At 36.4% G+C, this 23,553-nt stretch overlaps 1 protein-coding gene across 3 annotated transcripts in view; it reads left to right on the top strand.

Moving 5' to 3' along the window:
• Positions 1-23,553, top strand: part of PRUNE2 (prune homolog 2 with BCH domain) — a 78,184-nt gene that overhangs the window by 28,489 nt on the left and 26,142 nt on the right. For 2 of the 3 annotated variants that reach the window (XM_070938648.1, XM_070938649.1), the window contains exon 1: positions 16,447-16,538. Coding sequence is in view for 1 of the 3 variants with exons in the window: in XM_070938647.1 (XP_070794748.1) it covers positions 2,061-2,216; positions 5,417-11,732; positions 12,179-12,962 (7,256 nt within the window). In the remaining 2 variants the exon portion in view is untranslated. Of the gene's footprint in view, positions 1-2,060; positions 2,217-5,416; positions 11,733-12,178; positions 12,963-16,446; positions 16,539-23,553 lie in introns of those variants that run through there. The other variant, XM_070938647.1, reaches the window with a different exon arrangement.

Here is a 23,553-nt window from a genome sequence, read left to right as displayed (position 1 = left end):
ACACTGATGTTTACCCTATTATATTGCAATTTAAAGATGTCATAAAGTTTGCCCATGAGTTCATAAAACAGAAAAGAGCAAACTGAAGCATTGGCCATGAAGAGGCTGTTCACCTTTCTGCTATTGAGAAGAGTTGAGTTTATCCCAGCTTGAGGATCTTTGGGGTTCATGACATAATTGTCAATGTGAGAGAAACGCAGAGTAATGAGGAAAGAAATATATTCCTCATTTATACTTAGCGATAGTTGGATATTTTTAGCAAATGAGTTGTCAGCAGAAAGGCTTCATTAGACCCATCAGGATATCTGGCCATGAATAACAAATCCCACACTATAGTGACAGTTTCTTTGAGCCAAAATGATGGAGCGCTTCTGACAAAAGCCATATTGTGCTCCCCATGCAAGAAGAACAAAAAAGACATCTTATTTTTAATTTGGGCAGGTTAATATTGACACAGTTAGTTTCTCCAGAGAGTCTGATGTATGAACAATGAACATTTACACAGGGCTCACTTGAGTAATCAACTGTCATATGCCATCAATCAGAAAGTATTCTAACTATTGAGAAGAACAAAAACAAAATAAAATTCATTTTAGTCCTGTGCTTAAAATGGTGTTATTTTTAATTATTCAGGTTTACCGCAGCTTTCTCTCAGAAAAAGAAATGTGACAATATATTTGACTGTATATTTTCTTCCTGCACCTCTATATCCCTGTTTTGTACTTGAATTGAAGTTAGCAGGATTTTTTTTTCTGTCCTTCAAGTACTTTAAACATATTCAGATTCTTACAGAATAAAATAACAAAAAATGCAAATTACCATATTGCTTCTGAGTATAATTTAAGGGAGTTATTCTTATGAAAATAATGGCAGCACAAGATTTGAGTTTCACACATAAAAGAATGAAAACAGCCAGTATTTTTTAAAAGTAAAATTAGTTCCATATTTTTTGTCTAAATAGTTTAGGAGAAGCAAAGCAAATTGAAATTATTTATGGTTCAAGGAATTGAAGTAGATTTCTGTCTTAAACTATCTAGAAATAAAATATGACTGTAACTTATTACAGATTTAGGTTCCAGTATGTGGGTGAATGGTTCAAAATTTAGTCTAGAGTTTTATTGAAGCTCAGTTTTAAGACATTATCTAATTGGCATTTGACTTCTAAATTCGAAGGAAGTTAAATTAGAATATGGAAATTATTGGAAATATGAAGCATGAAATGTGAATGGTTATATTTAGCATGTTGTATCTACTAGTCAAAATAGTATATTGAACAACCTTCAATCCTAAGAGCCCTTGCATATTAGATTGTTTGACTATATGTATTTATTTATTGGTTTATCCGTGCCTCAACTTTTGGGGGTATACAACTAATACAGATATTCCTTGAGTTACGACTATAATTGAACCCAAAATTTATGTTGCTAAGACATTTGTTAAGTGAGTTTTGCCCCATTTTATAACCTTTCTTGCCACAGTTGCTATGAGAATCACTGCAGCTGTTAATTATTATTAACAATTATTAACAGTAATTTTTATTATGTAAATTATGTATTTGATTAATCCATTACATGTATTATTTATGATGAAATATGTTTGACAGCATTTCTTATTTATTGTAAGCCCAATAAACCCAAAGCAGATTTTAAAAATGGCTGAAGAATTAAAATAAAAACTGAGGATTTCTATAAAGAGAAACAGATTTTTTATAAGAGAATCTCTACGTGCCTGAATAAATGACCTGGGAGAATATTTGACAGGGCAGTACAGAAGAGAGATTGTCAGAATAATGCAGCTGAATTCATGTTGTACCTCAGATTATTAATGTTTGAAAGGTCTGGCTCTATCATCATCATATCACACTTTCCAATTAAGACTTTGTATTGCCTAAGGTGCTTTTATTTTTGCTACAAATTTCACCCTAATAAAAACTTGAGAGACCTATCATTACTCCAGGTTTTCAAATGACTTCAAATATCACTTTGTATGTACGAATATGAGAGTTTCAGTTGTTAATTCAATTACTTTCTTCAATAAATAGTTGATTTGTCATATTACAGGATTATCTGTTTCACAGAAATATCAATGAAGACCTGAAAGCCTTTGTAGATAAATATGGTTTTGATGTCCTTGTCATTTCGGCCAGCTATTTATCAGAAGGACAAGAAAAAAAACAAATAGCAGTTTATTCAGAAAACATGGAGCTAGGAAATCAGGTATGTATTCTGAAAAAGAGACTGAAATAATATAAAAACTGGCATTGTCATAGAGGATGAAATATTACATCATATTTTGCCATTATTTTTAATAATACAGGATGTTAAATTCTTAGAACAATAAAACATCATTAGATAGTTAAATGATAGAAAAATTAGGGAAGAAAAGCAATTCTAAATTTTTAAAACTGAACTCTCTTTTAATAGTTTTATGTCATTATTTTGTTTTCATTTAACACCTAAATCATGAATGTGCATGGATTTCTCAGTATAGTTTTTAAATCTGCATCTTTAGATAGAATAGTTATAAATACTATATATTAGAAATAACCCAGTTTCTGTATTTTTTGCTGTCCAAAGTTCATACCACAATAATTACTTTTTTTAATCAAAGCATGTTTATATTTATTGTTTTGGTTGAAGAAAAGATATGCTTCTTCTCCATGTCCTAGAATGTCCCCTACTCTAGCGGTCTTTACAGTATATTATACTATTTACTGTTCCTTTTTTGCTATTTTTGATCTATTTAACTTTAAAATATATTTTCTTACAGTTATATCTAATCTTAAACCAAGAACCTTGGGGTGTAATCCATCTGGTTCTGGTGATTTGAACTCGTCTAGGGTGGACAGGTTCTCACCATTTTTCCCTATTTTAACTTGTGTTCTTAATCTGTTTTTTACCATACTGTTTTTGATAGGTTGGACTCATTTTTCCTTTTGTGTACAGATGGATGCAAAAAATGAGTTAAACATTTCTGCTTTCTGCCTGTTGCTTGCCACCTTCTTGTCACTTTCTCCCATTAATGGATCAATAATTTCCTTTACTTTTTGCTTGTTTTTTACATGTTGAAAGAAGCCCTTTTTTTGTTATTAGTTTTGACTTTTGTCACAAGCTTTAGTTCATTTTGACTCTTAGCTTTCCTCACTTCATCTTTGCAGGCTCGAGTTATTTGCTGATATTCTGCCTTAGTTATGTGTCCCTCTTTCCACTTTTTATACTTGTCCTTTTTATCTTTCAATTTATTGGAGAATTCTTTATGCACCCATGCTGGTTTCTTTTGAGAAACCAGCATGTTATTTTTATTCTTCACTGATATTGTGCTAGACTGGGCTTTTATAATCTTACTTTTCAAAGTTTCCCAAGCTTCTTGGGTTGTTTTCCCCTTGAGGATTCTTACCCATGGAATCCTTCCCAGGCTGTCTCTAGTTTATTGAAATTAGTCCTTTTAAAGATTCTAGCTTGACTTTGTACTTATGTTAATATATTGCTAATATGAATTAACTTGTTAATATGAATTAATGTGACACTGTATCATAGAAAGACCAGACAATTTGGATATATTCATATCTGTGAGAGTGATGGATGGAATTGTCTTTCTCACTTTGAGATTGTCCATTATTTTTTGCTCTATAGCAGGGGTGTCAAACCCGATTGCATCACGGGCCATATCGTTATGTATCACAATGTTTTTTGCCTTTGTGGGCATGGCCTGCACAGGCTGTATCCAACCCATGGACTTCCAGTTTGACAGGCCTGCTCTAGAGGTAGTTCTCACTCATTGACCATTAAGCAACACAGTTGTAATGTGAAAAGTACTATTAAGAGTAATCTCACATGACCTTGACTTGCCACTTCCTACCAGCTTCCCCATTAACTTTGCTTCTTAGAAGTCAGCTCTTAAGGTTTCAATCATGATCATGCGACTGTCAGATGCTACAACTGTTGTAAAAACATACTGGTTGCCAAGCACCCAAATCATAACCATGTGACTATGGGAAAGCTGCAATAACTGCACCTTTGAGGACCAGTCATAAATCTCCTTTTTCAGCACCATTGTAACTTTGAATGGCTATTGAACGAGTAGTCGGGAAGTGAGGACTACAGTGCTTATATACCTTTTTTTGCAATTCAATCTTTGAAATAAAAGAAACATACAAAACATCTGTTCCAGTTCTAAAGAATAAATTAACATACTTCAAATATTATTATTAACATTTTTAAATGTTACAGACTGCTCTGGTCAAATGTTTATTCCCACTAGGGAAAGAATATGATGAGCCTATCTAAAATTGGCCATGCTCTTAGGAATCTTAGGTCCATTAATTAGAGGTCTACCATATTTTTTGGAGTATAAGATGCACCTTTTTCCCCCTAAAAGGGGGTGAAAATTTAGGTGCATCTTATACACCGAATGTAGCCCTGCCCACCCCCTGGCCCCCACCTTTTGGCCTCGGCGTCATAGCAGTTACCTCCTTGCAAGCAAACAGGAAGAAAAAACAGCTCCTTTCAGCTTCAGCACATCCTAATAAGCACAAGTTGATTGGATCGGCCTCCCGACTCTCAGCTGATTTGCTTTCAGCTGTTTTGCGGAGGCCTCTGCTGCTTGCTGCAAAGTGGTAAATTGCTGGAGCAGATTTTTTTTTTCCTCGTGCTAATCAAGTTATGCTGAAAACAAAAAAAAAAGTAAAGCAGGCTGTTTGCTGTTTGCTGTTTGCTGCAACGAGGCAAAATTTCTCAGAGGCAGAGGCAGATTTCTTTTTCTTCTTTTCCTCACCAAAAAAGGTAGGTGAGTCTTATACTCCAGTGCGTCTTATACTTTGAAAAATACGGTAATTAGTAATTAAATAAACCCAATGTTGAATTTAATTTTTTTCTTAAGCATTTCATTGGCTTTTGCTTTTTAGAATGACATTGAAATGATCTAGCATTCTATGCCTCCAGTCCCACATAAGTTTATTAGGCAGTGATTAGCAATAACTGAATTGAGCCCTCATCAAACCATACACATATTAGTGCAATACTTCTTTCCCCAGAATTTGCCCCTATTCTAATATGGTAAGGTTCTGGTGAATTCTGGGAATGGTGGATGGCTATTGCTGTTATATCTCGTGCTTCTAAATAATGCTGGACTGAGAATATTGCATAGCAATATTTGCTTTTATTCTTCTAAGGGGGAGGGAAATATTAGGGACCAAGGTCAGTAATATTAGACTCTCTGAGACCAATTAAAGTTTTATTTCATTTAAGTTCCTGCTGCTTAAGCAATTGCTCAGAGTATATTAGAACATGAAAAGTATTACAAAGGAAAAAGAAGTAGACTTATTAAATCAGTATTAATTTTTTATTAAACTTACTTTCATTATGTACAGTTGATCAAACAAAACTCTGGTGTTCAATGTTTTTTTTTTCCTTAATAGATTTGCTGTGAATTAGAAGAATGTCAGAATCCATGCCTGGAACTGGATCCTATGGAATATGGATGTGACCAACTTCTTATTTACCAGCAAGAGAATTACGTAGCAAATGGTGATGAAATTTTTTTGCTAATGAAAGATGTTATTAGCAGAAGACATCCTGAAATGGCACCAAATAGTAGAACATCTTCCACTGAAGCTGTGGCTGGAAGTGCTCCACTTTCTCAAGGATCTTCTGGTATTATGGAACTATATGGTTCAGACATTGAACCACAACCAAATGTTGTGAACTTTATAGAAAACCCTCAAGATCATAATGGGTCAGGGCAAGCTCATGCTGATGTTAACATAGACCTTGTGAGTCCTGACAGTGGTCTTGCTACTATTAGAAGCAGCAGATCATCTAAGGAGAGCTCAGTTTTTCTTAGTGATGATAGTCCAGTAGCAGAAGGGGGTGCATCTCATCACAGTTTTCTTTCTGGATTTGACTCTTATAGTCCCATTCCTGAAGGAGCAGTTGCTGAAGAAGAAAAGCCTCCATCTAGAAATAGTAGTGACAATTACGATCTTTTTAATTTTGATTTAGCACCTATGCCATCAGTTGAGACATTGTCTTCACATTTGGTGGACTGTTCTGTGGATGATTTCTCCCATGACAGTGGTTCATCAGAAGAACAGTTGTCAGCTAGTTCAAAAGCAGATGAGAAGACAAATCTATCGGAATGTGATATTGCAAGTTATTCAATAGACTTTCGAAGAAGAAATGAGGATGATGATGTAGTAACATTGAATGAATCTGGCCACCAAGAAGAAAATCACAGAAGTTTCTCTGAAAATAAATCAAATTCGGTTGACTTGGAAAATGAATTTTCTTCTTGTCCAGAAATCTTGAAAAGTGGTGAGAGAAGAACTCCCCCAACCCCAATGAATAGCCTTGTAGAAACATCGCCTTTAGATAGTGGGCCACCTTTATTTTATCCACAAGATGTAATTGAAAGAATTAATGAAATTGATCATGTTAAAAATCCTCATTCTCGCATTAGATATGGGAGCTGGTGGGATGGTTTTGAATTCGATTCCAAAAATTTCGATACATGGAATTCAACTGAGCCAGAATCTGTATTTCAGAGTCCTGATTCATGGAAAGATTATAAAATAAATATGTTACTGAGACAGCAAACTGACAGAAGAGCATCAGATTCGGCATGTATACAAAAGCAACCAAAGCATATGGAATTTTCAAGAACAGATACTTGGAAAAAACCAATTAATCCTGCCCAAAATACTTTGGAGTATCAACAGAAAGATGATGAACAGCAAATAGAAGAATTTTCTAATGTGTGGAACTCCAGTCAACCAGCTAGTGGACAGTGGAATAATAGTGGACGTATAAAGACAAACTTGCCTAATGTTTGGGCAGAGTTTGAACATGATATCTCAAGACCCACAGAACATCCATGGAATGTTCCTCAAGTGGAATTTGATCACTTTTCACAAAATTTTGATAAATATTCTATGTCTAAATCTTTGCTGGAATTATCTGTAGATAATTTAAGTGAAAATCCAAAAAATCAAATTGATTTCAGTTCTCAAAACAACAGGGAAGATAGCTCATTAGGAAATCATACAGCATATAAAAATGCAAAATCTAGTTTTGGCATTGTGCAGAAAGATGTTAAAATGATTACAGAAAACCATAGTAACACTAAGTCTGACAATACCACTGTATGGGATCCTTGTGATTCAAACATCAGGAAAAATATGCTTGGAAACCTTGGCTCTTGGGAAGATCCCTTTCTGTCATACAAAGATCCAGAATTTGTTACATCAAATACAGGTGAAGATCTGATTGTTTCTCCACCAGATACAAACTATTCAACATCTGATTCATATGTGTCACCCACAGGTGTTGGAGATGAAAAAGAAAGTGAAGACAAATATTCTGACAGAAAGCCAATCTTTGACCAAATAAGAAACTCAAATTCAGATGAAACTGGAACGGAAACATATGATTTATCAGATAATAAGTCATTGCCACAAACATTTCCTGTATGTTCATCTGATTATGGTGAAGTAAGTTGGGAACAAACCCTTAATAATGAAAAACAAGTAGAAGTTGAACTTTCTGACCTTAATATAAAAGATGCTGTTGTATATGATTCAGAACAAAAAGTTGCAGAGCTTTTTTCAGATGACTATGATGTTGATGACAGTAGTCCTTCTGAAAATAGTGGAGTGATGTTGATCCCTGTACAAAAAGATAATAATTCCCCTCTAAGTAGTATCGTGTGCACAAAAGAAGAAAATAGTGAGAGGAATAATGAAATCATTTTTGAAGACATAGGATCTCCTTGTTTTGAAGCAAATGATACAGAAAATGACATTTTAGTTAATTATCAACCTATACAAAACAATCAACCAGATCAAGAAAGTAAACTTCCGAACAAGCAATTTGACCAGAAGGCTGAACATCTTCAGCACGATCAAGAAGTTACATTGGAGGATAACAGCTTAACTTACTCCTCATCATTAGAAGTCATTGAAAATAAAACTATTGTAGGGTCACTCCCTCTTAATAATATTAGAAATGAAACAATGCAAAATGACATGCCACTGTCACTTTTACTACCTCTTTCATATGTTAATAGTTCAGAAGAAAGCAGAACAATTTCTGATTATCCCAGTTCTCCAGAAAAAACTATAACTAGTGGAAGTCTGGAAGAAGTAGCAGCAGAACCACCAGAAGTAAATGTATCATTTTCCAATTGGACTCATCTTATCACAGAGGAAAATAATGAGGTATCCCAAGACAATAATGTGAAACATGTTGTTATGTCTCCCAAAGAAGATAATGATAATTTGGATCATTTTAACACGATTGAATATCAAAACTACCATTCAGAGGGGGTGTCTACACTAGTTTCTAAACCTTTTGATGAAGATCTATCTGAACAAAATATTCCTGACATGGAAAGTCCCTCTTCAGTTTCTCCCAGAGAAGAATGTAATCAAAGGAACCATTATCCAATGATGGTTGAAAATCAAAACATGATTAATAGATCAGAAATGAACGCTTCAGAGTCAGAACAATCAAATCTTTTTTTGCATGCTGAAGAACAACCATCAACAGGAGACGAGTCAACCCCTAACTTGAACACTGATAAATTTGAATTGGAAAGTTGTGAAGACATTTCAGAAATGCTCGACATTGAAGACACAACTTCAAATGATGAAAATCAAGGAATTTCACAGAATCGATATGCAGAAGATATTGAACCCCTGGATACAACAGATAAGCCACTACCAAGTAATTTATTACCATATAAAGCTGATTCTTCTGAATTAAGTGAAACTCCTGAAAGTGTGGAGAGTGAGAATGAGTTCGCTCATGAAAAATGTATTGATATTATACTGCATCATGAATTGTCCCAAATCCTTGATGCTTGGAATACATCAGTGAGTGAAAAAATGCAGTTTGCTGGATTAAGCCCCATGAAGAATGAAATGTCAGAAGGCTCAAGTAACTCCCCTGCAAATACTTCCCTCAAAATTACTGGTGAGGAAGATAATAGCAGTGGCGGGTCCATTAATAATGATACATACTCAGGTCCAACAAGCCCAGATATAAGTGATTCTTCAACTAATATACATACCAGGGAGAATTTTCAAGGAAGTAATACCCAGAGTGAAGGTATATGGGACGTTACAAATGATATCAAAATAGATGAATCTGGAAAGGAATCCCTTGAAAATAAAAGCCAAGAAGATTCTGAAACAAACACTGATCACAAAGTTCCTAAAAACTTAGTTCTTTGGAATGCTCATGTGGATGATGATACATCTTCGTTATCAAGTCCTGGAACAGATGAAGTTTCAGAATGTTCAAATATACATCAGGGAGGAATAGAGTCAGATTTAGACTCTGAGAAATTGGAGGATGCTATGAGAGAGAATGAATCTTTGCATTTCCACGAAACCAATCTTATAGTTGGTTCAAAAAATTCAAATGGTCAACCTAAGTTGAAGGAAAATGCTCAGATGGATGCATTAAATAAAACCTCCGAAGATATTAATATTATAACAGAAGACTATGCCCATGAAACATCTGAATATTTTATAGAAAGCGAAATAGATCAGGAAGATGTACATAATCACCTTGAACTAACATCTGCTGTAAACAATGAAGAAATTTATAATCCAAATAATTTAGATGCCTGGGATATTCTGTTGCAAGATAATGCAAAAAGTGCATTAGATGAAAATAAAAAATCCATAGAAGAATGTTTTGGATTTCCAGATGATACATTTGAATGGTGGAATTTGGAAAAACAAAATGAGAGTTCACTTGGATTGAATTCAAGGAATGATTTAGAAAGAAACTATGCAGGAGTTATCCCTGATAATACATGGGCAGTAAATCCAAAAATAAATGAAAATGTTGAAGAACCAAATCTTACAGTTACTTCCACATATGAAAAAGAATCTACACAATGTAACAATATACATGAAGATAAAAATGAGGAACCCGTACTGACTCATTGGTATGAAGGATCAGATCAAGCTTGTGCAAACATTGGAGAATATGATGGACTACCGTGGCCACATATTGATGAAACAGAGAGAAGACAAGAACCCTCTCCTAATACTGTTAAACAAACTGTTCCAGAAGACTGGCAGACAAGCCTGCTAAATGCTGTTGCTCAGGAAGATCTAAAACTTGATCCAAATATGATAACTAGAAGTAGATTTGTCCCCAGAATATTACATCAGTACAGTGAAATGCAACCAGAGACTATTAACAAATCTCCATCTGATCCTTCACTATCTTTAACAAAACCTTTGAGCTCAACACCTACTGAAGAAAGAATTAACCAAGGAAATTCATTTGTTCCTGACATATTACAGAACAGCACCCCAGGAAACTGCCAGATATTTAGTATTGATCCAGATTTGTGGACTGATGTAGACCACCCCTTCATTTTGAAAACAAGCAGAGAAAACCCAGATATATTAAATCACTTTGATCAAGACAGTAGTTCACAGGCCTCAAGCAGTCCTGATGTTTGCCAGTATGAAAGCAAGGAAACATATGCACAAACCTCTGTCCTAGCTGAACATGAGGAGCTCGGTGTGATGTCTCCCATCTTGTTAAAAGACACAGATTTTCATTTTAATCAGCAACTGGCAATTGACAAAGTGGAATTATGTCCTGAAGAAAATGACTCATGTCTTTCAAATAAGTATGAGAAAATCTACCAAGGAACATCTCCAAATGACAAACTATCTGAAGTTGAAAAAGAAAATATTAATCAGGAATCTGTTTTGGCCACAGATAATTTTATGTGTGATAATTTTCCTGTAAATGATCAGCTGTCAGCCTTTGGCCATGTAACAGGACTAATTGAACAGCTGAAAACAGTGCATACTGCACTTGATGACACTGGAAAAGAGTATAGTATGAATAAGGTACCAATTATGAATAACCAATGTGTGATGCTGAATGAAACTAATCCTTTAACAGTCATTGACGAAACAGAGAAAACAGAAATTCATCCAACACTTACAAAGAAACAATCACCAAAGGCCTCATTAGAAGAAAAGGAAAAGGTCCTATATGATTCAGAAATACAATATTCTGCAGATAGTCTACAAAATCTTCAAAATACACAGGAAAATTATAGTCCAGAGTTTATAGAATCACCCCATAAACAATTAACACTAGCATGTGTTTCTCCTTTTGGTTTGGACACTCTTCAAAAAGATGACATGAACATTTCAGGATCTAACTCTACTGTCATAAAAGATGATGTTGCTGAATATTCTCAACAGGGTTGGGGATCCCTGTTATTAGAATCTGATGGGACTCCTGGATCTTCATGTACTTTGAAAGCATTTGAGTTTGAAACAGATTCAAGTAATATCGAATCTCCAGTTGCTGGTAGTGAAATTGACATTTTGGAATCTAAAGCTACTAGTTTAAAAAATGAGGTTACAGAAGATCAAGAAAATCAAGGCTGGGAGTCATTTTTATTAGAATCTGATGAGAAATTGCAACCCTCATATGTTTTTAAAAAACCTGTGCATGAAATATATTCAAATAGTATTGATTCACCAACTAGCGAATATGAAAATAATCTTTTAGAAAAGAAATCTGATGATGTAAATAGCAAAGCTGGAGAAAGTTCTGAAAACTGGGATTCTTTATTGCTGGACTCGGAAGTAATTCCCGACTTAACAGATGATTTGAACAAATGTGAATCCAAAGAAAAATCAACTCATATTGATTCACCAGCAGATGGAGTCATAAGCGTAAACAACGGTGAGTAAAATTAGCACATTTATTAGCATAAGATTTTTTCTAGGCAAATAAAATCTTTTTTTGCATATATTATAACCATGAAATGGTTTAGAAATAAATTATGAAAACTTTTCCAAATAAAATGTAAAAATGGAGATACTATTTTTTTAAAAAGTATATTTATTTTTAAAAGAATATTTCTTCTTAAAAAATAAATATTCAAAATCAATGCATACACCTTAAATATATTTTTAGAGACATTCACTCACACACACACTATAAATGAAATATTCTTTTCCAGCTGTGAATTGTCTAGCATGTCTTATTTTAAGTGAAAAACTATTCTAAGTAAAACATATAATGAAATAATAAGAGGCTATACAAATCAAACTGATAACTGTTTTCATGTTTAAAATTAGCAGGAAGAATTAACCGCTTTAACTAAAACTTTTTTTGTTTAATTTCAGAAGTTGTCTGTGATGTGTTTAATTTTGATAGTAAAGAGACCAAGTTCCCAAAAAGGGCAAGAAAGGACAATAAGGAAGATAAACAATTACAGGAAGCAGAAGAACAGTCTTCTTTAGAAATGGACTATGTACTCATTAGCGGTGAAGAACATGTATCTTTGACAAAGGACTTATTGGTAACACAAGAAAGCAATTTCCCTTCAGCAGTTGCTGAACAAATGGATTCTCTTGAAACATTTTCAGCAGACTCCTCGGATACATTACAGTCAATCTCCATAATAAATGAAAGTGAAGGACAGTCTACTCTGGAGAATGAATGGGACTCTTTCTACTTAGAAGAGAAAAGTTCTGCTCCTGTGCCCCAAAAATGGGAAGGTGAAAATAAATCACCCAGCATCCTTGTACAAGACCAGGAGTGGACTATAGTAGGCCAAAATGGAGAGCAGGAGGTATCATCTGAAGATAATTGTAGCAAGCCAGTTACAATAGAGTCATTATGCAGACAATCCATTAAAGAATTAGACACTGTTTTAAACCAGGAACTGATCTCTGAGACCCAAACTGATATCCCACCAGATAAAAGCTCTTACCAAGCCTGGGAACAACAGGACAGGATTTCATGTGATACCAAAACAGATGCTCCTTTCTTGCAAGTGGTTGCTAATGATGTTGAATTGGATGATCATCCACAACAACCTCCTGGAGAGAGCATGGTTAAAGAACAAGAAACAGAAGAGGAGATTCTATCTGTGGACAATGAAAGACATCTCCATCAAACAGTAGGGTAAGAACAGACCTGTAAATGTTAATGCCTATAAATGTTATTGCTGAATTTATTACTGATGAATGTATTGGTACATTTCAGAAGGTTGCTCACACCAAAGCAAGAAGTAGATAAACTTTATACTAGTATTAGAGCTTCCTTTTATACAAGGCAGATATCTAACTTTTACCTCTCCTATATTCTGCAACAATCCAGTATAGAGCAATACAGCAACTGATGATGTGCAATGAAGATATGCATTGATGAATAGTACTAACTGTGTCTATTGAAAGGATATTTGACTTTTGAAATACATTTAGTGTTGTATATTTTCAATGTAGATGCTGTAGGAGGAAAATAATAGTCAAAGGTATTGGTAGCTAAAGATCAGATGGAGCCTGTTATAACAATATTATTAAAAGACATAAGGTGTTATGAACTCTATCAGATACATAAAGAGGCTATGTGTCAGCCCACATGCCTGAAAACATCTATAGTTTTGCATACTTTGATATATTATCAACAAGAACATATTTGTCTTTAACTTACAGTAATTGATTCAGTGATGTTTGAAATTCTGTTAATATCAGTCTAAACCAGGTGTCAGCAACCTGTGGCTCCAGAGCCGCATGCGGCTCTTTGGGCCCTCTGTTGTGGCTCCCTGTCGAGTGATCCCACCCCTGGCTGGCCCCACCCCTTGCCCTCCCCCCCAGTCACTTCTCGCCTGGCCTGAGAAGGTAAGGACAACGGCAGGGGATGGAGAAGCGGCTGGGGCAGAGACAGAGAGATAAAGAGAGGGGGGGAGGGAGGAAGAGAGAGATGTCAAAAGGGTTTTGTGGTTCTCAGTGTTTTTTAACAATCGGTTCTCTGCCCTAATAATCGGCTGGGTAAGCGTGGCTAGGGGGGTGTCATGTGACTGGTGGAAGTGAGTGATGTCGAGTTGGCCATGCCCACCCAGGTTTTGTGGCTCCCGGTGTTTTCTTTTCTGTGGAAAACAGGTTCAAATGCCTTTTTGAGTGTTTAAGGTTGCAGTCCCTGGTCTAAATCTAAACTTTGATACAGTGATGTAGTGTTGTTACCAAGCAGCTAACCTGCATATTGAGAATTCTGATTTAAAGTGTGTCTTAGGCAATCTCTGCTAGAAAAGCTGGATAAAAAATAAAATCAAATAATAAATGCAGTTTAAATATAATTTGTCATTTAAAATAGCACAAAATAACTTTGATCTAACTTTTAAGATATCAAATGTCAAAGTTTGTAGTGAACAAAATTATTCTAACCATCATCCTATTGTCCCATTTTTCACTCCTGTTCCTGGGGGCCTGGGCCTTTGTTTAAAAAGACATTGTTCATTTCTCATATTGATTGAATCTTTTCCCTTTTTCCTTTCAAATCAACTTTCACTGTTCTTACTTGTTTTTACTGTTACCGTATTTTTAATCTATCCTGTATACAGGTAGTCCTTTTTTAGCTACTGCTTCATTTAGCTACTATTTGCAGTTATGATGGTGATGGAAAAAACAACTATGACTAGTCTATGACTTCAGGTCTATAAAGCAAAAGAAAGTTGAAGTAAGAACATAAACACTGTCTGTCAACTCACAGAGCATCCCTGGCCTGCTCACCAGTTGTGGGTTTCACTTACCTTCGCTACTGGTTCGGAACTGTGAGCACCTGTGTGTGCTTGCTTTGCTTGTGCGTGGTGCTTCTGCGTGTGTGCAGAACCTTCTACGCATGCGCAGAGTGTTCGTGATGACATCTGGGCAGGTGGGCGGAGCCTCCTGCCACAGTTGCTACTGGTTCACCCGCCACTGTTGCTCACTTAGTAACTGCTTTGTTGAATTACCTAGTTGTTGTTCCCAATTGTGGTTCTTAAATGAGAACTACCCATAGATCTTTTCTCAGTTCGTGACCTCTCAACCATCACAGATTCTTTGGTAGAACTTGGGCAAGCTAGGGATCTGGGTTACCTCTGAAATATTGCAGAGAAAGAAATGCTGAAGTGACACTATGTATTCATCCCCTCCCCCATACCCCCCAGTTCAGTTCTGTATGTCCTGTGTGAGCAAAATAAACATGAAGTGATCCTAATTTCACTGGAGCATGAAAACTTGCTATAACAAGTTACTTGTTATTTAACTTTTTCCTCCAGTCCTATGCTTAAGTGCATTACTTGTTGATGCCTTGTCTCAGAATGATATGCAATTCTTGCAAAATATATTGCAAGAATTGCAATGTTTAGTTTGTCTTCTTGAAGGTAATCTCTTAGCTGCAAATCTCATGACCATAATAATGGCACATATAAACATTTTTGGTTTTTCTCATTCCATTTATATTTTGCATAAACTGCACCACCTCACCTGAGTCTATCACAGTGGGGGTTTTTCCATGTAAAGACTTTTTTAACTTTATCAAATAATTTTACCTCTCCTCTTGTTTTTATAGATCTAAGCATATTTCAGAACATTACATTACTATTTTTATTTATTTATTTTTATTTTGATTTATATGCCACCCTTCTCCGAAGACTCAGGGCGGCTTACAATGTGTTAAGCAATAGCCTTCATACTTTTGTATATTTATACAAAGTCAGCTTATTGCCCCCACAATCTGGGTCCTCATTTTACCTACCTTAGAAAGGCTGGAAGGCTGAGTCAACCTTGACTCAATTTGAGATAAACTTATCCATTTAATCATTTGTTTATATATAAATTCTAGAAAACAAAATTTATCCAATAATTTATTTGGATTTATGTCACTAGTCCTGTCTTAAAAGTGGCCCTGGAACCAAAATATAATTGTGTGTACAATCAAAATCTCAGAAATACAAAATTATTTTAATTTTGAAGGCTGAGAACTGAATGGGAACTAGCTTGCTCAATAGATCAACTTTACTCAACTGGCTGGAATTTTTAGCATTAGCACATCAGGAAGTCTCTGAACTGGAGAAGGCTAATTTTCATAATATGACAGATTTATAACCCTGCATGGAAATGACTACATATCTCTTAATGCTATTTTCTACACACTGGCACATATTTAAAGATACTTTTCAAGGAAAAGAAATAGCCTTTTAATTAATTGGATAATGCAGAAAAAAAAGTGGCTTTTGCTTAGAGATCCCAGTAAAAATTCTCTATTCTGCCTGAAGATACTCATTGAATCTGCCCTCTTTTGCGTTGTTTTTTTAAATGAAATTCTCCACCACTTTAAATTCTTTTAAGTGATGTAGATTACATAAAGCTATCCAACACACAGCTTCAAACTTGCTTCTAAATTGATTATGAGATTTATTTTATTTGGTTTTCACGGTTATGTGCTTGCCACCAGTAAAGAAAAAGAGTTCTTCTTAATAAGTCTGTTAGTATTTGGTGTTCTTTGAGTGCCTATTAGAATGGCTGATTGGATATGCACAGCGTGGTATCCAAAAGCAGGTGATCATCTTCCTTATTTAGAACTGGCATCGGTCATGTGATCAGAAAAATGGTGAAGATCTCCGTTTCTAGTAAGCTGCCATGGGAAGGAGATCCTGAAATAAAGTCCTAAAGCATCTTTGCACTTTTCCTATTGCAAAACTGCTTTTTAAACCTGAGGAAGGTAAGCACGCCGCTTGTACGGAGCAATCGGCAAAGATGTTTTTTTTTTAAAAAAAAAACAACAGCAGCTCTATTGTTGCAGTTAATTCGGAGGGAGGCGAGGGAGAAGAGAATATGCATCAGCAGGATTGCAAAGGGTTTGCTGTCTCATAAGGAAATTAAGCAGCTGTGACTTGAAATTCAGTCACATCTGGTTACGAAGGAAACGGTATCCTCTTTTCAGAGATATGTCGAGTTGCAAGATGACGTGCTTTTTGTAATTAACGAGCAGAACTTTACTGTGTATTTTAATTGCATAATCCTCCTCATTAGTATGATTTTGTTCTCCGCATAGCTTTTTGATGGTGGTAATGAAGAGGAAAGAAAGGCACTTCCACTATCTAAAAAGCTTGCTTAACTAAGGGGAAGCAACTAAGTGCACTTGAGATTGTTATCAGTCTTACAGCAGTATAATAGGTGACTGTGCTGTTTTAGGTCCTTTTCTGTCAGGGAGAAGCATATAAGGTTTCTTTCTTGAAGTATCCTCTGGCTGTTCAGAAGGAATTGGCTTTCCAATGGACAAAGTGTGGAAAACACAAAGCTTGAAAAATGAGCAAGCATTACGTAGAATTGTGGCTCTTTGGTTATGTCTGCCAGTAAAAAAATAAATAAAATAAAAATGAAATATTTCTGTGAGAAACTTGTTTTCAGAAAATGCTTTGTGCAGTGACAAGAAATGACCACATGCACAACAGCTTTCAGAAAAGAAAATACTTAAGAGGAGGATTTAATAGAAATATAGGAATAGGACGGAGGATCTGTGCTGTGTCTTCTTAAGCCACAAGAGGTTGATGTGATTGTTTGGAGCTGTGTTTGACTGCAAATCTCACATCAGCCATGTACTCGGCATGGCTCATTTGTTCTCTTGAGTCTGTAAGATGGAACTTGTTAATGCTTTGCCTCATGAGGCTGGTTGAAAAAGAAGGAGCTTATAAAACTGTAAAGGACAATCTTCCAATGAAACAGCGTGTGCTTTAACATTGCTTTTGATAAAGCATTGCATATTAAAAAAATACTTAGGAAGTTGACTATATTTTCATGGAATCCTCTTCCTCATCTCCTTTTATTACTTTGTGTTGCTTCTGAAGAAAAACTAAGTGTCTTCTATGCTTGAGATAAATGGAGCCTTTGTAGTTATTTCCCATCCAGGCTACCAAGAATATACAGTATAGCTTCTTACTTTATATTATATTAAGTCAAGGGGTTAGAAAATTTATTTAGTTTTATAGTGAATAAGTTAGTTTGAAGCAGTTTTCCCATCAATAATTCTTTGTCTTTTGTAAATTCCATTCAACTAATTGTGTGTATAACTTATAGTGTATAACCTATAGTTCCCTTCTATTGATGCAGCTCCATCTCTTTGAAATTCTTGTCTCATAGCCACCATATTTTTAGATTTTGTAAATCCCAATTTGACCCACTTACAATCCATAAAAATTCTGTTGCTAAGGTCTGACTGGTAAATTGTTCATGTCCTCAGTTCTGAAATTTCTTACTTTATGATCCTTCCTCCTTTTAGAAATAATGTACATTTTTGTCACCTAAGGATTCTTAATGTCAACATCTTTGATTTAATTATTACATCTACTATACTAGTTTACAGTATGCTCATTAGGCTGCATTAACCTGTTAAAATTATATTTGTCCAAATCAATATTTCTTTTTTTTGCTTCAGTTCAATGAACCCTGTAATGGAGGATCGGCAAAATGGTGCCATGAGCCATGGTGGCTCAGTTGCTGCCAATACTTTGAATATTATAGTTTCATGAATGAGTCACTGGCATAACTTTTATAACATTTAACAACTTCTAATAGTTGATTCTTGATGAAGGTCATAGTAAATTTAAGAATTAACATTCTTTTACAGAAGGAATCTTTCTATAAAAAGAACCTTCAATCCAGTACAATTGCCGGCTCATAATATGGAAAAAGGTTGTTTTCTCTGCCTGATTCTCTCTAGCTTCAGAGTTTTAAAATGTTATGTGGATTTTTTAATTGACTTCGTTGGGAGAAATATCCAGGTCCAGTTCAAAGATGGGAGAAAGGCACTGGAGACAAAATGGAAGCTAGAAGCTGATTGGAAAGATGGTTTAATGATGAAGCAGAACCACATGGGTAATTCTGGGCAGCTAACCACATGGAGTTGAGAGCGAAGGGTTTTTATACCTTCTCTTGGGCTTTGCACTTGAGCTTCCCTGTTCCTGTGCAGGAACATGTATTCTATTGGCTGTTATCAGACTCCCATGGGGCCATATAGGGGTTATGTAGGGGTCATAGCTGTCTCTATAGGCAAAGTACAAATCCTAGGTCAGTGATGGCTAACATTTTTGCCATCACGTGCCAGGAGAGGGGGGGCGGGGGAAGGTCGTGCGCGCATGTGCCCACGCGCATGCGCGTGCAACCCCCCCCCGCTCCTGGCACATGATGGCCTGGTAGGCCCATTTTTCTTTCTTACCTGGTTCCAGATTCTCTCTATTTACCTGGGAAGGGCGAAAACAGCCTTTCTCACTCTCTCGGAGGCCCTCCAAAGGCCTGAAACGGCCCATTTCCCAACTCCCGGTGGGACAGGAAGTGACATTTTTTGCTGTACCCAGCCTCCAGAGCCTCTCTAGGATTCTCTAGGAGCCACTCTAGGAGTCTCTGGAGGCTGGGGACAGCAAAAAACATCACTTCCTGTTCCACCGGGAGTTGGGAAATGGGGCCTTTCAGGCCTCCGACGGAGTGGGAAAGGTTGTTTTTGCCCTTCCCAGATAAATAGAAAGGATCTGGATGCAGGTAAGAAAGAAAAACGGGCCTTTCCCCCCCCCCCCCACAGGCCCTCCAGAGGCAGGAAACAGTCTGTTTCCCTACTTCTGGTGGGCCCAGAAGGCCCGAAAATCAGCTGGCCGGCACGCGCATGCGCTCCAGAGCTGAGCTGGCATGCCGACTAATATGGCTCCACGTGCCATAGGTTCGCCATCACGGTCCTAGGTGTTTGAGCTAAATTTGGTTGAAGTTTCTGAAGGTGATGCAATAATTCCTATTTTGGCTTACTGGCTTTGCCCTGTTTTGGCTCTTGGATGGCGGCTAATCTGCCTTTGTTCAGATTTTGCTGCAGGGAGTAATGGATTACCAAATCTGCATTTCTAAAGCTACCCCAGCTCAGTATCTGCTTGGGGGCAGGGAGCTGGGGCTCTGTTCTGTCCCCTCCCATGAGTAGCCTTGCAAACGCTCAAATAGCCCGGCAGTAACAAACGCAGGCTAGAGAGAATGAAGCTGGCCCTTTAATAAATAGTTCTCTTCCAAAGCGTATATCAGTCCAATAGTTACCGGGCAATGTTCCAAAGGTCTTGGCAGATGGCCAGCTGCTTAATGCAGGAATGCAGACTCTTATCAAAAAACTCCAAACCAACAGTTGTAAATCCACTGCATCCAAAATTCCAACAAATTGTTCACCACGCCTTTCCAGCCCAGTCACACCCCTTTTATACTTTGTAGGGTGTGGCCCTATGTCTCCTGACCACACCTCTTTGGACGTGGCAATAGCTGTTCTCTACGACGTTTCCTACGTCTCTCTCTTGCATCCAATAGGGGCTCCCCCTCGGCGTTACCGGCCTCGGTTTCCTCCTCAATTTGGCTGGGGTCCAGAGGCACATCAGCAACTGTCAGTTCTTGCTGACTCACCAGTGAAGACGGCCCCTCTGGCACATAGCTCGTGACAGCTTCCTCCTCCTCCATATCATCCTCCGACTCATCATGAGAAGATAAATCAGCCTCCGGGGCCGGGGTCACAACAGGCTCTGAATTTCTGTCTCCCTTAAGATTTTTTATTACTCTTTTAGGGGAAATGTTTTATCCTGCCTTTTTTAAAATATTCCTCAAACTATTTCATTCTTCTAGAGGGGAGGGGGTGGCTTCCCACAACTTATTATGTGCGATCAAGTCGTTTTTTGGCTTGATGGTGACCACATAGATAGATTTTTATCATTAGGATCTATTTCTAACTTGGTCTTTCAAGTCTTCCAATATTGCATTCATCACCACTTAACTGTGATGGCACTGAAACCTTTTTAAGGTATACTTTATGTATTTTACTTTTTGGTTCTTAACTGTCTTGGTACTTAACAATTTTAGATTTGCATAAAGCATTGGTCAATGATTCAAATGGATAATAAACCATTTGAAAACGGTTTGGGAAAAATTTGGCTCTGGCATAATTGCAGTGCTTCTTTGATGTTCATTAAAACAACCCATCTTTTTTCAAGCTTCTGTGCATGCCTGAAAATAGATGCCAGTGATTTAAGTAATCCACTCATTAAGGTTAATGTGATTCTTTAAAACATCATTTTTCCCCTCAGACCTTGTGAAAGCCTGAATAAAGCCATTTTGCTTTCATGATTAGCCCAGAGGTACTAAGGTCTAAAGCACTTTGAATAATTTTAGAAATATATACAACAATAATTACCTGTACTGATTAAACAGTTTAATCAACTAAAATTGCCTACAATTAATCTGTTAGCAAATTATGAATTGTTTGCTTTTTTTAAGCACCAATCTTTGTGATACAGGTAGCTTGAAATTCCCTTCTGCAAAGAAGCATTTGGTCTTTCATGAGATAGAACAGATTATGGATTTTTTTCTGAGGGAATATGGTCTATATCTCAACTGAAAACTAAGGAAAATGTTTCTTCTTGTCAGTGATTGTTTTTTCCAAATTACAGTAATACTTAATGAGAAAATAAAGCCACTGTAGCGAATTAACCATGTGAGTTTTAAATCAATCCATGGAGTTTTACCTAAAGCTAATATAGTTAATTGAGTAAGATTTCATTCATGCCTTATTAATGTTGGCTTATTGAACATCTATCTATCTGTCTAGCTATCTATTCATCCCAATGTTAACCCCCCTAAAGCAGTTATGGCAGAACTGTATGCTTCCGGGTCCAATTCAAGGTTTTGGTTCTTACTTTTAAATCCCTTCATGGTATGGGTCCCGTCTGTCAGAAGAACTGTCTCACCCCAAAGAAATTGGCCCACCACACTCATGCTGGGAGAAAAGGCATACTATGGACTCCATTGGTCATGGAATTCCAGCTGAAAGGGTCCTGGAGAAGAGCCTTTTCTACATGGCTCCTGCTCTCTGGTACATTATGCCCCCCCATCCCTGAGGTGAGAGCCACACCCCTTTTGGTCTTCCGAAAGGGCCTGAAGACCTGGCTTTGCCAGCTGGCCTGGGGCCCCAGTGGGGATACATCATTCTGCAGATGGTTAACAGACTAACATAAGATCCCACTTTCCTTACCTTTTGCTACTTTCCTCTCATCTTTATTAATTTTAAGATATTTATTCCTTTGATGTTTTAATGTTTTTATCAGCTTTTTAATGATTGTAAGCCACAGGCTAGATGGACACTATATAAGTTGAATAAATAATTAAACCTAATAAATCTGTGATCTTCCTTCCTTCCTCCCTCCCTCTCTTCCTCCCTCTTTCCCTTCCATCCAAAACTCAGAAATCTTCCAGTCAAGGTTGGTAATAAAATAAACCCTGTCCAGACACAACATCAAGCCATCATTGTGGCCAAGATAAAGGAAGCCAGGAAAAGGATTTCTTAAGGAAGCTTAACAGAAGCAGAAGCTTTGCCTTCTGTTATACTACAGCTCCCAGGCAGTGTGACCATTTGGCAGTACTTGTTAGTATTGTGGAAACCGAAGCTCAAAATATGACCAGAATGCCAAGTTTGGAAAAGTCTCCTTTAGATTATCAGCAAGTCAAAAATAGCAGTCATTATTAGTTATGATTTTTCCCCTTCAGCTGTAGTGCAAACATTAGCAGACAATATTTACACACCATATTGTATGGCATATAAAAACATGTGCTTACAGAGCTTTCCTACTACAGCAATTGATTGTGGATACCGAAACATGATTTAAAATGTCCATGCTAAGAAATTTGTCCAAGGTAAGGCATTTTTTACAGTTTGGGGGAGGGGACAGATTCAAGTCAGGATTCCTTGGACTAATATCTGAAATTTTCTTGTCAAATTGTTCAGAAGTGGTTTGCCATTGATTTTCTTTCCTAGGGCTGAGAAAGAGTGTCTGGCCCAAAGAAGTTGACTTCATGCTTATGGTAGGATTTAGAAGTCACAGTCTCCCAGTTTCTAGTCTGGCTCCTTAACCACCAAATTGGCTCTTATTCTTTACACGGAATACTTTAATTATAATTTGTTAATTAAGTAGTGTGTGTGTGTGTATCTACATTGGTGTGTGGCAAGTTCATAAAATGAAATAGATCGTATCTAGTGAATTACATCTCCCTGTAGGTTATCAGATTAATTAGGTCTAGTCACATGATTCTAATGTAAACTGTACATTTTTTTGTTGCTCCTTTGACTCAACGTTGTCTGAAGTTTTCTTGCAGCATTTTCAAAAAAGTTTGTCATTTTTTTCTTCCTAGGGCTAATACAGAGTAATTGGTGCAAAATCTAAACTGGCTATGTTTTCCATAGATGGCCTGTATGACACTGCTCAAAAAAATAAAGGGAACACAAGCAGAAGACATCCGAGAGCTGAATGAATGAAATAGCCTTATTAAATCCTTCGTTCGTTACATACAGTAGTTTTGTGTTCCGTTTAGTTGTTTGAGCACTGTATAAACTACTGTATGTAAAGAACAAAGTATTTAATAAGGCTATTTCATTCATTCAGATCTTGGATGTCTTCTGCTTTATTTTTTTGAGCAGTATATATATATATACTAAGGCATTATACCAATAGTTTGTTTTGTGTATAACATGTAATGTGAATGTAGCAATATTATGTTAAATCTTGTTTAGATTATATTTCTAAATTATTTTAAGCATTGTGTATATTATATATACAAAATATATATTATATACATGACATGTGTATTATACATAAACATATATATTTGCATACATAACATATCATGTATAATATGTTATGCATATATTATGCATAAAACAAACTAGATAGCAT

This window comes from Pituophis catenifer, unplaced genomic scaffold (genome assembly GCF_029215685.1).
Source record: "Pituophis catenifer annectens isolate HBS135680 unplaced genomic scaffold, rPitCat1.0.hap2 SCAF_2, whole genome shotgun sequence".
Taxonomy (NCBI): domain Eukaryota; kingdom Metazoa; phylum Chordata; class Lepidosauria; order Squamata; family Colubridae; genus Pituophis; species Pituophis catenifer.
Note: the sequence above shows the minus strand (reverse complement) of the source record. Positions and strands in the feature narration are given on the sequence as shown.